At 36.0% G+C, this 18,168-nt stretch overlaps 2 protein-coding genes across 2 annotated transcripts in view; one reads left to right on the top strand and one right to left on the bottom strand.

Annotated features, from left to right (window-relative positions):
* LOC142344235 (uncharacterized) overlaps positions 1-5,844 on the top strand; it is a 38,889-nt gene extending 33,045 nt beyond the window's left edge. Inside the window, exon 3 of the mRNA XM_075395786.1 lies at positions 5,483-5,844. Coding sequence (XP_075251901.1) covers positions 5,483-5,676 — 194 coding nt within the window. The 3' untranslated portion in view covers positions 5,677-5,844. The remainder of the gene's footprint in view (positions 1-5,482) is intronic.
* Positions 5,845-9,171: 3,327 nt separating this feature from the next.
* On the bottom strand, positions 9,172-10,944 carry LOC142344233 (uncharacterized). Its single transcript, XM_075395785.1, has one exon. It carries the CDS (start codon positions 10,777-10,779, stop codon positions 9,313-9,315), a length of 1,467 nt encoding a protein of 488 aa, XP_075251900.1. The 5' UTR covers positions 10,780-10,944; the 3' UTR covers positions 9,172-9,312.
* Positions 10,945-18,168: the final 7,224 nt, after the last annotated feature.

Below are 18,168 nucleotides of genomic sequence, written 5' to 3'. Positions count from 1 at the left end.
TCCATTTGTGCTCATTTTTGGTGGGCAGGCTCAAATTGCCATAATTAAGGATGAAATAAAAAAATTGGAATAAGCGAACCGCTATGAACTAGTTTTCAATTATTTCCAAAAAAGTATCCGCGCTCGATGAGGCTTAACTTTTTCGATCACCGAACATTGTTTTGGACACCAAATCGTCAATTTTAGTCCAATTGTGCTCATTTACAGTGGGTATGCTGCACTTGAGCCACAATTGGTGATGAATTTAAAAAACTGGACTGACCGAACCATTTTGAATTAGTTTTCACCTATTTCCAAAAAAAATCCGAAATTTTTCCATCACCGAACATTGTTTTGGACACCAAATCGTCAATTTTAGTCCAATTGTGCTCATGTTTGGTGGCTATGCTCCAATTTAGCCATAATTGGTAATAAATATAAAAAAATGGACTGACCGAACCATTTTGGACTAATTTTTACCTATTTCCATAAAAAAGTTTCCGAACTTTTTCCATCACCGAACATTGTTTTGGTGACCAAATCGTCAATTTTAGTCCAATTGTGCTCGTTTTTGTTGGGTTTGCTCCACCCTAGCCATAATTGCTGATGAAATGAAAAAATTGGACTGACCGAATCTTTTTGAACTAGTTTTCACCTATTTCCAAAAAAGTATCCGAAATTTTTCGATCACCGAACATTGTTTTGGACACCAAATCGTCAATTTTAGTCCAATTGTGCTCATTTTTGGTGGGTATGCTCCACTTTAGCCGTAATTGGTGATGAATTTAAAAAATTGGACTGAGCGAACCATTTTGGACTAGTTTTTTTTTGGACAGATCAAATCGTCAATTTTAGTACACATCGTCAATTTTTGAACACACAAAAAGTCTGGACATAGGCTTTTTTGAACGCACGAAAGTCTGGACATAAGGCCCTTTGAACGCACGATAGTCTGGACTTGAATGCACGAATTATCAATTTTGGAGCGCATGAATTTTCCTTTGGAACTCACAAAAAGTCTGGACCTAGGCCTTTTTGAACGCACGAAAGTCTGGACATAAGGCCCTTTGAACGCACGATAGTCTGGACATGAATGCACAAATTATCAATTTTGGAGCGCACGAATTTTCCATTGGAACCCACAAAAGGTCTGGATATAGGCATTTTTGAACGCACGAAAGTCTGGACATAAGGCCTTTTGAACGCACGATAGTCTGGACATGAACGCACAAGTTATGAATTTTGGAGCGCACGAATTTTCTTTTGGAACGCACGAAAGTCTGGACATAGGCATTTTTGAAGGCACGAAAGTCTGGACATAAGGCCTTTTGAACGCACGATAGTCTGGACATGAACGCACAAATTATCAATTTTTGAGCGCACAAATTTTCCTTTGGAACGCACGAAAGTCTGGACATAGGCAATTTTGAACGCACGAAACTCTGGACATGAGGACTTTTGAACGCACGAAACTCTGGACATGAGGACTTTTGAACGCACGATGAACGCACGAAAAATTTTGAACGCACGAAAGTCTGGACATAGGCACTTTCCGTCTGGGAGGGTCTGGACATAGACACTTTCCGTCTGGGACGGTCTGGACATCGACTTTCGGTCTGGCACCTCAACCTGGGTACAGTCCCAATTTCCTTAAGATGACAGGGATAACAGCATTGCTAATCAACATTCGGTGAATTGGTACTCCTTGTGTTGTTTACGGCGTGAAATGATTTTTTCCGCCGTCAAATGGTGTACTTTTTTATTATCGCTGATTTCGAAATAATTTGATTTTTTACACTGACAATAAAATTCTTAAAGCAACAGTCAATAGCGTCAAATTACTTAAACCAACAGCCCTAATTTATAATAAAACTTGCACTTAAGTTTAATCCCTGAGACAACTGGGTTGGTGACTAGATTAACCTTTACGCCACAGAGGGTGCATTTACTTTCTTTACTTTGCTCGAGTGTATTTACTCGATAAAGTCAGCAATTTCCACGACACAGTTTGAGACAGTTGATGTGGATGCGGATAGCACTGACAGTAATAAAATTTTGTTAATAATCTCTAAAAGGCGTTAAAAATCTTCACCTTTGCTGTCTCAAAATATTAGTGACTTTAATCCACGTAAATTTTGGCTTCATTTTATCACGGGTTTTCATAGCAATTGTCACCATTGCCCAGACCAGCTTCTTATTATCCATGATTGCTCTATCTAGTTTATAAGTTTGCGCTGTTTTGTAATATAACTCAAATGCTCGTGAGGGACTTTGAAATATATTATTAATAGCCGCACAGCGATAGCTGGGGCTATTATTGGCCTTCTTTGGTTTTTTCTTGGTTTTTTACAACTCGAAGAGGAGTATTGGTTTTCTCTCGGTTTTTTTTACAGCAAGTAGATTTGTTCACGCGGCATTTTGACCTAAAAGCGAAAGTGAGAAAAGCTGTCTGGGTGAACAGATTTTCGCTAAGCGAGAGAAGTTTTTTGATCATGCGCTGCGTTTAGTGAATGACTTTTTGACTTTGAAAAGTAGTTTTTGACTGAATTGCACATATAGATAACCGTTTTTAGCCGTTTTTTCGTCTAAGTGGCCCAATTTTTATTGCTTTTAATTTGCTTTCTTGTAGAAATAGAATTTGTTCGATACTATATTGAAATGTGAACCTCGGAATTTGATGCCATAGTGTTTTACAGAGCCTGAAAATGCGTTTCAAGTTGAAAATTGGCACATAATTCTTGATTTTTTGTTAATTTTTGGCTTTTTTCTTTTAATTTTTTCATTTTTGGATCTTTTAACCGTCTTTTTGTCAAAAATCAGTTAATATGGCAACTTCTCTTTGATAATTCGTATACTCAACGCCTCTTTCTACCTCGATGTAATTTAGTTTCATGAAAATGTACATATTCTAATCCGATTTTGGTAGTTTTTTTTCCGATTTTCGTCAGTCTTTTGCTTGTACTTTGGTGGTAATTGCTAGAAATAGTTTTTTTGTGCAACATGAGGGACTTTCATTTCGTTTCAATAAAAATGCAATCATGTTTTGGCGTTAAGTTTTTAAAAAAAAGTTAAAACTTTTTCATTAATGTGGTCTTAACTTAAAAGTTCTTTGACCATTTTTTGCAAAATGTTTCAATGTTTCGTATTTAGGAATTCTGCTTTTTCTTATTTTTTTGTTCTCTCTAGGAGGATAGATCTTTGTGTCTGATGACTAGTTATCTTTTCTATGACTTGAATGTTGAACAATGAAATGTATTCGTTTTTCTTGGATTTTTTAAATTGATTTTTAACTTTCAAAAATCAAGAATGTCTTTTTGTTACAGTGTTCCTTACATTGTGCCCATATTCTACACATTTTAGTTAGTATCGTATAGTTTTCTCCTGGCACCTACATTTATTTTCGGTATATTGATTTCGGTTGTAAAAAATGAATGATTTCTGCTTTTTCTTAGGTTTTCGTCATGTTTTTGGTTTGCAATTCATTTTATTCAACATAAGGCATTACTGAGAGTTAGATAGCCAGCTTTTCTTAAAATTTCTACTTATGACTATTTACTTTAGCTTTCTTCCGGCTTCGGTAATAATTTAAGCAATTTTTTGCCTTTGAATATTCTGCTGCTTATGTCCTTTCTATGATCAATTTTATTTTTGATTTAGTTTGACATCATGTTGTCTAGCATATGTACAACTAAGAACAGGTGTGTGTTGTTTTTTGTCTTAATCACAGTGATTAGAAGTGTAATTATAGGTGTTTTCTGATTCTTAAATTTGAGCTTTCTTTTTTGAAAAGATTTAACTTAGTTTCTAAGATTATTATCTGCCGTTTGCTTTCGCGATCTTTTTCAGGTTAGAATCATGAAGAATTTGAGGGCTATTGATAACATTGTCAGCTTTTTCAGTTCATCAGATTGTTGATCACCCTTTTTGTTTTGGATTTTTTAATGTTACCAAACGTTTTCAATATTATAAAATTTTGCTGCATTTTGTTTCTCTTGTTGACAGTGGTTTAAGTTTCACCGATTTTTAGAGCAGACCTGGGGAAGTAGTGAGTTGATAGTTTAATAAAACAGGTAGTGGCTTCCGCTGCAATTACGGTTTTGTTCGTTAAGTTTTGACGCTTCGAGTCGCTTCCGGAATTCTTCCGGCTATGTTTTTTTTATTTCGTCGTCACGACTTTTGTTACGACCATATGACGTCACAACCACTTCAAACCTGCTTTTTGTTCATGCAATTTCAACTGATGTGCGTGTTTGACGTCATTTTTCGTTCTTAGTGGAGCGAGTTTTTTGTTCATTTGCGTGATTAACTTTTTGGTCACACTTGACTCACCTCACTCACAAAAATGACTTTGAAATTGACTTTTATTTGCTTTAGTTCAAAGAGATAAGGTCAAATGGGTATGTGTCACTCTAAATGAAGGATATTAGAGAGCAGCTAATAGAGGCAGCAAAAATTTATAAAAATTTTTTATCAAATTATTATCAGCCTTCAATGAAAAGACGAATTTTTTTGGTCTGTCTTTGTTACGGTTTTTTTTTGAGACTGCAGATCTACGAAGCTATTGCGACTTTTTTCTGGCAATCTGCCAGCTATGTTGCCAACCATTTTTATACAATTTAACCGCGATTTGATGTCAGAGCCAATAATTAAGCTTAGAATCTTGTGACTAAATATCATAACTTTGATCTATTTGATTATAGGTTCTCAGCTTAGTGGTAATCGCCCTCTCCGTTTTACCGTAAATATGCCATAATGGGGTCTATAAAATCGTTTAGGGGCTGCAATGGGAAATGATGTCCCGATTTTTCACCCCTATTCATTTAACCCCGATTTATTCACCCCTCTATCATTTAACCCCTCTATTATTTCACCCCGACTTTAATCTTTCTATAAAATAAGGATTATTAAATTTCGCGGGCCATAGCCATGCCTCAGTGGTCCGTGGGACTTGATATAAAACTATCACAACCGAACGTGGGATTAATTTATCCATTTAATTATGACAAAACATGCCTTTAATGTCGACTGCGAATTGGTGGGATGAAATGATAGAGACGTGAAATGATAGAGGGGTTAAATGATACAGGGGTGAATAAATCGGGGTTAACTGATAGGGAATTAAATGAATAGGGGTGAAAAGAAGTAGAACCATGGGAAATTCCCTCATAATTAATAACGCATTATCAAAGTAAAATAACTCACAGGTCATTCTCGAAATTATTGACATTAATAACAGTATCCGTAAAATGACAGGTAAACCTTTCTTTCTTCCACTGCTGATCAAGTTCAGGTTGCGCTTTTTCGCTGTGAAAAAGGCTGGCGTTGATTAGAAAAATTTTATGAGATTATGTCCATTTTGTTCAGGTTTTACAGTGTATAATGACTACAGAATAAATTAAAGTTTGCAGTGTTTCAGTTTTTAAAAAAATCACTCTCCGCGCACTTAACAAGTGTTGATGAAAAACTTACTTTTTCCAGAACTGCTGATAATTTGTTATTTTAGTTCTCTTCATAATGATAGCCTGCGCAGCCATGACACATGAGTTCAATTCTGCGAATGTCACCCTCAGCTGGGGAACTTTTGTACCCTGGCTTGGATTTGTCCTCTCGTTTTTCACAATGATTGGACTGGTTGTAGTGGCTGCCATAGAAAGGAGATTAATCCCAGGCGTGGAACCGAAGGGGGAAAACAGTTAAAAAGTACCTGAAAGAAGTGTTTGTAAATTTACGGTGCTCGACCTGAAAATCCAGAAAAACGGCAGAATGTAACCAAAACGGTTTAATAGCTATAAGTCAACAGTAGTCGTTTGCAGTGTTTTCATTTTTTTTAGTTTCGCTTAAGTCAGTTTCCCGGGACGAATAGTCAGCGCTAAAATTTGCAAAAAATGATTCGATTTGCGTTGAAAACAAAAATTCAACTCTTTTTTATCGTCTTTCTTATATTAATAAGCCTTTTTAGAGTTATTTTTCCATGAATTTACGATACAATTTTTCACTTAACGTTTATCTTTAAAAATTTAACTTTGATCATCACAATATTTCGTTGAATATGACGCTGATCTTACATAAATTAGAGTTTAATATAAAGTTTATCTTAGATAAACTGGCGGCTCAGTGTTTTCATTTAATTCAGTAATGATCTTACTCATTTAAGATACGCAGACTTAAGGTTTATTTTTCTGTTTACTATATCGCTGATCTTAATTAAATAAGCGTTTAATTAAACATTGAGCTTCACAAATCAGCACATAAACCAGCATCAGAGAACAATCATGTTTAATATCAAGAAAAATGAGCGCAGGTGGGGGGGGGGGGGGGTGACTCAGTAAAAATTGTTTAAAATGACACATTCTCTTCCACAATTTTGTTGTTAAAGCGTTAAAAAATTCTTCTTGAAATAAAATCAGCGCTGAGTTTTGGCGTTTATGTGAGATATCTTTGACCTAATCAACTCAATCACAAATGAAATTCTAGTTTTGATGAACTTATAAAATTGAATCTTTAATTTCCAGTTCTATCAATTAACGTATCTACCACTTATCATACAAAATTATGCAAAAATGTTCTCGGCCCGGAATGTTTTGCTCTATTGGCGATTCTGGTCAAGCACCAATCGTTCCCAAAATGTTCAACAATTCAAAACTCAACAAATTTTGTACTGAAAAACTGTATCAATTATGCTGAATGTATTGTGTAAATTTGTCCTACTCTTCTATTTCTGTAAATAAATTCTGCAAATTTCATATTTCTGAGCGCATTCTATATACAACTGATTTTTGTTGACTGTTTTGCAGTTGATGTCTATTATGAACATTTTTATTTTTTCTTTCAAGAAAATTTAATGGGAAATAGAGCGCACTCGTAAAGATTTTTCATAAAGAAACAATAGTTTTTACACGAACATCCAGTTTTGTATCGAAGTACATTGGAACATTTGGCATATTTATAATACGTCTTCTAGTTCTGTAAGAGTAGTATACTGAAACGTCTAACCAGCTCGTCAAACGTGAGTTGAGTGAAGCAACACTCAGCGACTGGGTCTGAAAGCTACTCTTCGGTCGTGATAATGTCTGATCATGGCCCTGTACGGCCTGACGAGAGCGTTACCTACTTTTGGAATACTCTGTCCAGACCCCAGTCCAGAGTTTAGGCATTCTAATCATAGCGCAGTGTAGTTTTTGGTCAACCTGTTTGCATGGTCTTAGTAGTCTGAACAGTGCCCATTCAAGAGCACAAATCAGCTGATAAGAATTCTTTCCAGAATGTAAACAAGGAGGTTCAGTTGCAGATGAAAGCTACTCGTCTGGAAAATAAGAATAGAATGACCGACGAAAGAACTTGTATTCGGAAAAAAGCTTGTCCAATGGAAGCGAACAAAATTCGGAAAGTAAAAAAGCAAATATGGCTAAGCCAAATTAAATTGGAAACCGAAAAAATGCGTTAGGAAAAAATTGAATAGCTTCCAGCGTTTACAATTAAGAAATGACAATCTTCCTTGATCAATTTCTTTTAATAGTAATTGAAATTTTTGTGCTGAACCCTGGAATATTTCACGCTTTTTTCGAAATATGATACGTCCAGGATTTTTTGCTTAGCGTTAAGATACCGCTGATTATCATTCACACAAGAACTAAAAATAATTTCAGGGACTAAAAATTGTAAATTTAATTTTCAAAAACATAAGAACAAAAATGTTTTTGTTTTTAATTGTTTCACAGAAAAAGATTCATTTTGATGCTTTTTTTGAACAGTGTGCTTGCTAAATTGCGTCTAAAAAGGTTATGAATAATTTGAAGTGTTTTGATACGTCATTAAACCGGTTTTCCGTTTGTGTCACTCAGTTTAGTGGGTGCATATTATTTGTACCCCCAGACGCAGGTGCTATCTATTTACATAATGAATTAGTATGTAATGGCACGTGCTCTATGAATGGGGTGTGCATAACGTGCAGGGGGGGGGGGGGGGCACGGAAAAAGGACCAATTGTCAAATCAGTTGATTATAATGTATATAATTAGTTTTAATCAACTAATATGATATATAATAGAAAACATTTGAATGACATGAGTATGTATATAGATTCGCAATGTTATGCCCAAAAACAGTGTCAAAGAAGGACATCAGCAGCATTGTCTCAAATTATATATAATTGGAAGCCACGATATTGCTGCTCGTTATAACTTTTACAATGTGTGATTAAAAAAACAAATTAATTTTTAGGAATACTATCTCCAGCTTAGTAAATATTTCTGAAAGCAGTGTGTCCTTAAGTAAGTCTATAGATTTTTGTTTTTGGTTATTTCTTCAATAGCGACATTTGTTTTGCAATCTAATTAAAATATGAAAACAAGAACGTGTGAAAGCATTCAATCATTTTCACAATATGAGCTTTATTAAGAGTGAAGCTCGCTGTGCCGAAAATGATTCTCGCTTAATTCATCCTTTTTTTGCTATTTTCGTGATTTAAAAAGTCACCAGAAAGTAGATAGAATTCTCAAAAATCTGAAAACTTGTTCTTAAAAATGTGCACCTACAAAGATGTATTTATAGTTTTAGTGCAGAAAAGAGAGGAAATGAGGTGACAACGAGGAAACATCGGGATTTTATTTTGTATTTCTGAAATTATTGAGTTTAACTTTGATTTTGAAGAAAAAACATTTTCAAAGCACAAAAATAAAAGAACATTTATTTTATAATTCTGCATATAATTCTGATCTTTTCCGTCTAATCTCTCCTATTTTCGTTCCTACTTGTCTTTAAATGTCTTATTTATCTTAGTTGTTTTTTAAGATAGGGAAATCGTTAATTTATTTGATATCCTGTAGTGATAATATTTTTGGAAAAGAAACAGTGGAGAATAAAATTCTTTTGTGTAGATATATTTCTGTGTTAAAATGAAATCTTGGCAAATTTTATGATGGGGCGCCTTTCCAATTATAGCAGCCCAATTTTAGTAAAATTACCATGATTGGGGGGGGGGGGGGGCTAAACGTTTTATAACCACCCGGGTGGAACCGACTTACTTACCATAAAACGAACCATATATGGCCCATAAAAGTCAAATTGTTTTCATTCTATGATCTTGCTATGATTCGTAATTAAGTGCCATTTTTGGCTCGTTTTATGATAAGAAAATTTCCGTTTATTTTTATGAAGAAGCTGATAATTTATGGGTAACATTTATGGTCTGTTTTATGGTTTGTAATATACCATAGCAAGTTTTCATAAAATCCATATATGGCGTTTTATGGTTGCTAAATTTCTTTTATGGTGGTCAACCCGGGCATTAAGCTTGGGGGCTATAATGAGAAAGACCCTTTTCATTTTTTATCTTTTACTGAATTTTGTCTTTTATGTCTGCTTTGTTACAGCACTTAACAGTGCATTTGCAAATAAAAATTACAAACACAGTTGCTATAGAAATAACCGTGAAAAGAAACATATACCACCCAAAATAATGCCAGTTGCTAATAATCTGAAAGGGAAGTTTGTACTGAACAGTTGTCTTCTTGCGGTTCGCTATTTTTTCCAGGAAGCCATTTATCAGTTCGGCGTTTTCATAACTTGCAAACTCTTTTTCCACCTTTATCAAATTGCGCTTGTAGAAGTCATAATTATCTTGCACAGTCTTGACAGACTCGTCAAGATTTTCGAAATCAAACTTTTCAGTATAAACGCCCAAGTTTGCTTTGTTCATTTGTTTGCCATTTTGAAACTGGTCGAAGAATTGGGGCGCAAACACACCTGGTTTTTTGCTCTTGATCAAGTCGACCATCGAGCCCAGACCCGCATGGGTGACAAATATCTTGATCTGGTTATGTCTCAGAAGTGTATATTGTGGCATAAACCCTCCGATGTAGAATTTTTCCTCAAACTTTTCAAATTTCCCAAACTCTTTCACGAATTCCTGCATACCGGTCGACATCGCCCAGATTACCCTATAGTCTTTGATAGTGTGGAGTTTTTCCACGAACGCCTTAAGCGCGTCCTTGTCTAAGATAGAATGGGTTCCAAGCGAAATGTAAACAATGTCCAGGTCGTCCTTAAAAATCCATCGTTCCAATTCTGGATTCAGTTTGGGATGTTGACTCTCATCTCGAATTCCACCTATGTAGATATGTTCCACAGACGAATGGGGTTCAGGGTAAATTGACGGGGAAGTGGGCACAATTAGTGGGAAATGACTAGAATAGTCTGCACACACGAACCCACCCTGGTAGTCCATCTCGGGTAAACCCAACCCTCTTCGTTTCTCGATTATCCAATCAGTGCACGGCTTGTAAATTACCTTCACAATTACACTGTCAAGTACTCCACTGAACCACTTTTCCTGAACATGTTCAACTCCAGCTGGTACTCCTGGAATCTGAACCAGCACGGGGATGTTAAACTGCTCAGCGGCTATAATTGCACCCTGGAAAAGGAAGTCTGTTATGATGACGTCATACAGTCCCTCATTTTCAGCTAAATGTTCACTCGTCATGTCGTACGTAAACGTCATCAACTCCATCATTCGGGTGCAAAGATTTAAGAGGAAATCTAGTTGACCATTGACATGGATCTCGTTCAACAGTCCATATTTCTCAATAACGGTTAAATTGAGTCTTTGTTGAAAAGGTTGCACTTTTTTATGGCAGAATTCGGCAGTTTCGATGAAAGTGCAATTATGTTTACTACAAATTGGGTCGAAAAGGGAACTCATGGTCCCAAAATGGCCACCGTAGCATATTAATGGAAAAAGAACATTCAAAGCGTTAGTCCCGGCCAATAAAGTACCCAAAAACAAACTAAGTACCAACATTTTGAAGTATTGGTTTTCCGATAAATTGACAACGTTATAACTTGAGAACGTTCGCTTTTTATTTGATTTCTCAACTTGACAAAATCAGATTTCAGCTTTAACTTTATTTCTGAACTTGACCAGTTTTCTTGGCCATTTAGAGGGCTGCAAAATCAATAATCTTGATCGAAATTACAGCGTCTGACAGCAAACTTGCGTATTAAATATTTGGTGTCACAAAGTTGTCTTTCAAGAGCAAATATCTTTGAGCTCAGCAAATCTATCTATTCTCTGTTTGATTGTGTATATGATACAAGAAATTGTACATGGTAATAAAAGTTCAGCAAAGGTTTTTGTATGAAACCCGACTTTTCGAGGGTCAACTATGCATACTGTCACAAATGAAATTTGAGGAGATTTAGGCTGCATATGATTCTTTAACTTTCGAGAAAAAAAGAGCTCCCAATAATTGGTACGGAATACAAAAATTCTTAAGGTAATCAGACGACAGAATGCATAAAATTGGGCCAATACTATCATGCCAGTTTACTATATCTCAATTATCTTTTATCTTCAATTTAAGGAGGACTTTGTCGTGTTTTTAACACATGAAAAGGTTGTAATGCTACACGATGAAGGTTTATTGTGTCTCAAATTGTTAACCATGAATTTACATTTCTGTCACTCTGTTCAAATGAGGCTCAGCGAGGTCCCGAATCACAGTTTTCTTTATGAGAACACTTATGGGCAGACTATTAAAAAAACGCTATGTGGTAGAGGTGCGTTCAAAATTACATGCACGAACACGCGTTTTGAAAGCGAACTACTGTGTGATGATGAATGATTATCAATTAGCCAAAGCCTGATATAGCTGGCTCTCATAGACCCAAAGAATGATCGGAACTAGTTTCAAACAACTCGCAAAGTTTGATCATAAAGAAAAGGAAAGCTTCACACCGCCCCAGTTCGTTTTCTGTGGTTTGGGATCTGTCCGAACATCAAGTTTTTGTAGTTCACTTTTGTGAACTGTATTATCCGCTATACTGTAGGTTACCGGTGCATTACTCGATACTCAATTAGTCCCTTAGTCCCAATAACTAATTGTTCAGCTTTGCTATTGAACAACTTGTGTCGTACAGATTACCAAACTAATTTTAATAAAAAGAAACAAAGTTCGGGTGAGTTTTAGTTAATAAATCAAGATATGATTTAAAATTGCAAAATCCCAGAGAAACTGTTCAAAACAGCTGTCCCTTCTATGTTTGGGGCAAAGAATTTTCATCTCCAATGCCTTGACTTTTGGAGGTCGTTTTCCCGGTAATCAAAGATAATTAAGGTGCTATGCTCTGCTCGTGTGTTATGTTTCTGAGACCTTTTGACTACCTAGTGCAAAGACTGTTTATAAAAATTGACTTTGAAGAAAAATAATTAGCCCCAGATTCAAGTCTTTCAATGTAATTGAAAATTTTACTGTTTTTCTGTTTTCTTGAAACTATTTGAAACCAAATTACAATAACTTTGACAGCTTTGTACCTCTTACATTCCATTTTCAGTTCTGCTGATGCCTGTTATGTCTTTTCCTCCCCTGTTCCGAACACGTAGAAACGTTTTGCTAAAATTGATCCTCCTATGCGAACCCTCAATTCAATTTTTGTTGACCAGTAATTTACCCCCAAGGTTTGCCACTTTACTCCGAAAATTTGCAGGTCAAGCACTTTGTTTAAATTTGCTCTTAGATTGTTCTTAAAGATTGTTCTTGAATTAAAGTGTTGCCGGTTATTTTGCTAACTTAACTGGATAGTTGTCTAAAAAACATAATTTTTTGTGATATATTGACTTTCTTGTCAAATTGTCCATCTGCATAATGTTTGGAACAATCGTTTGTTCCTAACGGAGAAGCAACAAAAGCAAGGCTAGATTTGGTCTAAACATTGTTTTGATAAATCTAAAATAATTTGGATTAGAATCAGTCGCTGTCTTTTAAATAAAAATTTGCATTTTTTGCTTCTATTAGTTATAGAGCTGAACAATTCAGATGAAGGCATACTAAAGACAGGTCCAATTGACTTCCAAAAAACTTCAAGGAAAGTTGTCTAGTTCTTTAGTCAAAAGTTTACGGTCGTTTTCACAATTAAAAGTACTTGTTATCAAAATAAACAATAGTTTTATTGAGTTTTGCCAAATTTTTGTTTCCTTGGGTCAAAATCAGCCTAAAATCACTGAAATATGTCGTCGTGTTCTCTCCTTTAATGTATTTAAATTTAATGTTGCTGTTTTGTGTTTTAAGTGAGGATATTTTGGGCTCTGAGATTTTGAGTTTTCGCAAAATTTCTGCAATTAAAGGACATTTTCTAACTTGAGGTTCTATTTTTGGGCTTGTCCTACAATTATCAGGTCAATATCACATTATTGGCAGTTGATTAGAAGGCACAAGTGAACAAATCTTTTCCCCAGTGATTAGATTATTATTATTTTAACGGCTTCGACACCGCCTTCTATCAGAATGTGCTCTAATTACAATGAATGCAGACTAGTTTTAGTAAAAAGCGATTTTTAACATACGGTGGATGGGTTGTATTTTTTTCATACAAGTTTTAAACGTCTTGCCTTGAAATTCCTTTCGGCAACGTTTTACCCCGTACTCAATGCCACCACCGATAGTGAAAATAGGCGAGTCAGAATAATAGTATCACTTCCTCACCACAAGGTCCAATTGAAGTGTCAACAATATTGCGCCGCTTATGTGACCTAGAGCCTTGAATGCAGAGGATGGATCTCCTTCAGAGAAGCAATCGTATTTTTTGTCCTGAGATATAACCTGATGTCAGATCAGTTGTCCTCATTTGGCGCAGAGTGCTTCATTGCCAGCTTCTTCAGCGCTTTTGAAACTGATGAGCTATCTCCGTCAGCGCACGAAAACGAAAACGGTCAAGACGTTGCTTTCAATGTCATTTATTCACTGTTCATATTTGCTCTTTCTTATCGATTCTTGATACTTGTAGGCATCGCTACTGCTTTTGAATCATCAACTAGCTAATGGGTCCAAATTTTTAAAGTCAAAGTACGTTTTCATGATTCCCAAAATCCGTGGGCCTTGATGTCTGATCTTGCAACATGTTCAGTTTTTGTTGACTTAAGAGAAAAAGCTTCCCCTTTCAACGTCCGTAGATTCCCAAAGTCCGTGGGCTTTGATGTTTGATCTTGCATCATTTTCAGTTGTTGTTGACTTGAGAGCAAAATCTTCCCCTTTCAACGCCTGATGACGAGGTTTGGTCTCAAAATCTTTACAGATATCCCTTAACAGATTCACACAGGATTGGGAAATTCACTATTTCTCCTGTGGGTGTATACTACTCTCCGAAAAATTAAAGCTTAGACGACAGTTAACGTTTTAATGGAAGAGCATTACGTTAGCATCTTTGCTGTCTCCAAACCTTAGCGAAGGCCAATGCCATCACAAAACTCGGTTTTTTATTTCGAAAGGATATCGCTTCAATAGCAGAGCATTCGAACACCTTGATGCTCTTGTTGACCGGTAATTGACTTGTTACACTACCTAATACATAAAATAACCGTCACTTGTTTACATTTCGTTGTGGACAAAAAAATCTCCCCTGCTTTTCACAAACACAATGTCTGCTAATAGGTTGGTACTTGGTAAGATGGTAAAGGAAAGCAGAAAAATTTTTAGGTTATCAAGAGAACAGAAAGCAATACCATCGTCCGAATCCCACATTTGATCTGTGAAACACTCGTCAGGAAGCATCTCCATAAAACGACATTTCATGGGAGTCAGATTGGGTAGAACCTTCCTAAGACAGTTCTGCTGGTTTGTTAAAAAAAATTTTGATGGTTCACGATATGAATTAACTAAACTATGATAAAGGGAAGGGGTATAGATTCTCGAAGTTTTTTGAGACAAGATCAAGGTTGAAACCATTAAAAACGGTTGTGCGTCAGCTCAGCAATTTCGCTTCTGAGTCAGCACTATTAAAGCTAACTCCAAAGAAATGATTGACATAAAAATGTCTTCTCTTTAAACTCATACATAGTAAAATGTTTCTGGTTTAACAAATTTTGCCACCAAAGCAACCACAAAACTTTGTAAACAAGTATTCTTTAAAAAAACTAAAATGAAACGAAATTATTGCTCACACACACTAGCTGACCAAAAAGTAATACAAAAGCTTGAAAAATATTGAAAGCAAGTCAGTGATGGTGAAAATAGGCGATTCAAATTAACAGCTTCACTTCTAACCATAAGATCCTACTGAGTCGTTAACAATTTTGCGCCGCCTATGTGACCGAGAGCCTCGAATGCAGAGCATGAATCTCCTTATGAGAATGAATCGGTTTTGTCCACACATATAAACTGATGTCAGCACTGTTGTTCTTGTTTTGGGCAGCCAATTTCCAAGCCAATTGCTTCCACGTTTTTGAAGCCGATGGGCCACCTCTACCAGAGCACAAAAACAAAAGCGGTTAAAACGTTGCTTTCAATATCAATTATTCTCCGTTCTTTTCTGTTCTTTTTTATTGATTCTTGATAATTGTAGGCTTCGCTACTGCTTTCGAATAAACTATTAGCTAATGGGTCGAAATTTCTAAAATCAAAGTATGTTTTCTTGAAGCTGAACTCCCAAAGCCCATTGGACTTGATGTCTGATCTTGCAACATATTCAGTTGTTAATGATCTAAGATCAAAGGCTTCCCCTTGCAGCACCTGATGATGTTTGGCCATGAAATCATTACAGACATAACTTAACAATGTCATGAAGGAATGGCAAATTCTAGTATTTCTCATGTGGTTGTATCCTTTTTTGGAAAACTAAGAACAAAGGCAACGGTGAAACTTTTACTGGATGAGCATAACTGTGGCATCTTTACTGTCTCCAAACCTTTACGATGGTAAATGTCTTGAAACTCGTTTTTCTTTAGGTCAAATTGATATCGCCTCAAAGGTATCGCAATCAAACAGCTGGATGGCTTTTTTCACTAGCTAAATCAGGTAAGCGAATCTGATTCTTTTTCCTTTCGCTCCTATTTGTTGTTTTTTTTTCAGATTTTGAATCAACCTCTGTTCTTTTTGTTTCATATACGATATTTCGTTGTTTTAGATCGGTTTTGTGCAGGGATAGGGATAAAAGATGTGAAACTTGAAATGACAGATCGTGTTCTTTGAAACCTTCCTCAGAAATAAGAATGTTTAGGCAACCCTCAATTTTTGGGAATGAAAAGATTTTCCAAATTTTTTTATTGCACCTGTATTCTTTACTATTTTTGGTATAAGCTCATCGTTGAACGTTTTCTCATATGTTTTGAACAGGTGTTCAATTTTAGGTGTTTTACTAGCGCAGAAGATCAAGCTATGAAAATCAGAAACTTTGACCTGTTACAGTATCTAATACTCTACAACCGTCACCGATTTACACTTCGCCCTGGACAAAAATCTGCTGTGTTCTTTCAAAAAGATGTTCTCTGCTAATAATTTGATTGCTCTCTACTAATAAATTGGTAGGATGAAAAAGGAAAGCTTGACCTTGTTTTTTTGAGGCGTCAAAAACATTTTCAAGGTACCAATAGAACCAAAAGCGTTACCATCGTCCGAATACTACATCTGAACTTTGAAACAATCTTCAAAAAGCAATCCCACACATAGACATTTCAAGGAGGTCAGCTTGTGCTTTACCTTCCCGAGACAGTTTTGCTGCTTTATTAGTGATCAATTTTAGTTTTGAAAAATCCTCTTTTTGAACTCATACATTGTTGTTGATCAGCACCCAATAGGTTCTGGTTTAAAACTTCTTACAATAGTTATTCCAATTTTGCGCCTTAAAGTTCCCATCGGTCATACAATGGGGCATTTATTGAGAGCTATCATCCAACATGGATTATGCGGCAGGAAGAACGTCAAATGAGAAATGGCTGTACGTATTGCTAGTTTAGTTATGTCTTTACTTAAATTCGAGGACGCTTTGAAGGATGTCAAAAGCCTCGTTGGCATCAAGATGGGAAGAAACTTGACTTCCATGAGTTTTCATGGCAGATTTTTCAACCATTCGTTTTCATCATTATTGGAAGGGACATCACAGTGAAGTATTGCTCACTAAAACTAGCTGATAAAAATTTAAAACAAATGATAAAGGAGTATTGAAAACAAACAACTGATAGTGAAAATAGTTGAGTCAAAATAACAGCGTTACCTTCTCATCATAAGGTCCCAATGACGGGTCAACAATATTGCGCCGCCTATTTGACCTAGAGCCTCGAATGCAGAGGATAGATCTCTTTAGTACAAAATTCCTCATTTTTTTGGCCCGAGATAAAACCTGATTTTAGCGCAGTTGTCCTCATTTTTCGCAGAAAGCTTCAATGCCAGCTTTTTCAGCGCTTTTCAAGCTGATGGGACAACTCCATCACCGCACGAAAACAAAAACGGTCAAGACGTTGCTTTCAACGTCAATTATTCTCTCTTTTTTCTGCTCTTGTTAATCGATTCTTGAAACTTGTAGGCTTAGCTACTGCTTTTTCCTGCAGCTGGATTCCCAAGTCCGTGGGCCTTGATGTCTGATCTTGCATCAATTTCAGTTGTTGTTGATTTAAGAGCAATAGCTTTCCCGTTCAACGCCTGATGATGAGGTTTGGTCTCAAAATCCTTACAGACCTCAATTAAAAGATTTACACAGTAATGGCGAAGTTCATTATGTCTCCTGTGGGTGTATACTCCTTTCAGAAATCTAAGAGATTAGGCGACAGTGAACTTTATAATGGACGAGCATTACGGTAGCATCTTTGCTGGCTCCAAACCTAAGCGAAGGGCAATGCCAACACTAAACTAGCTTTTTAGTTCGGACTGGTATCGCTTCTATAGCGTAGCATTTCAGCACCTTGATGCTCTTGTTGACCTGTAATTGACTTTTAGACTATCTAATACCTAATACAACCGTTTAGAACTTATTTAGTTTTCATCATGGTCAAATATCTCCTCTGCGTTTTAAAAAAGACAGTCTCTGCTAAAGGCTGCTACTTGATAAGAAGATAACGGAACGCAGTGTAAATTTCAGGTTATGAAGAGAACCGAAAGCATTACCATCGTCCAAATACAACATTTGAACTGGAGCAATCATCAGGTAGCAACCCCATTTATCGAAATTTCAAAGTGGTCAGCTTGGCTTTTACCTTCCTGAGACAGTTTTGCTGGTTTGTTAAGAAAAAATTTTGATGGTTCACGATATCAGAAAACTATACTATGATAAAGGGAAGGGGTACAGATTCTCAATGTTTCTTAAGGCAACATCACGAATGAAATCATTGAAAAGAGTTGTGCGTCAGCTCAGCAAGATCGCTTTTGAGTCAGCACTATTAAAGCTAACTCCAAACGAATAAATGGCATGTTAAATGCTTCTCTTT

Source organism: Convolutriloba macropyga, chromosome 8, assembly GCF_964194025.1.
Source record: "Convolutriloba macropyga chromosome 8, txConMacr16.3, whole genome shotgun sequence".
NCBI lineage: Eukaryota > Metazoa > Xenacoelomorpha > Acoela > Convolutidae > Convolutriloba > Convolutriloba macropyga.
Note: the sequence above shows the minus strand (reverse complement) of the source record. Positions and strands in the feature narration are given on the sequence as shown.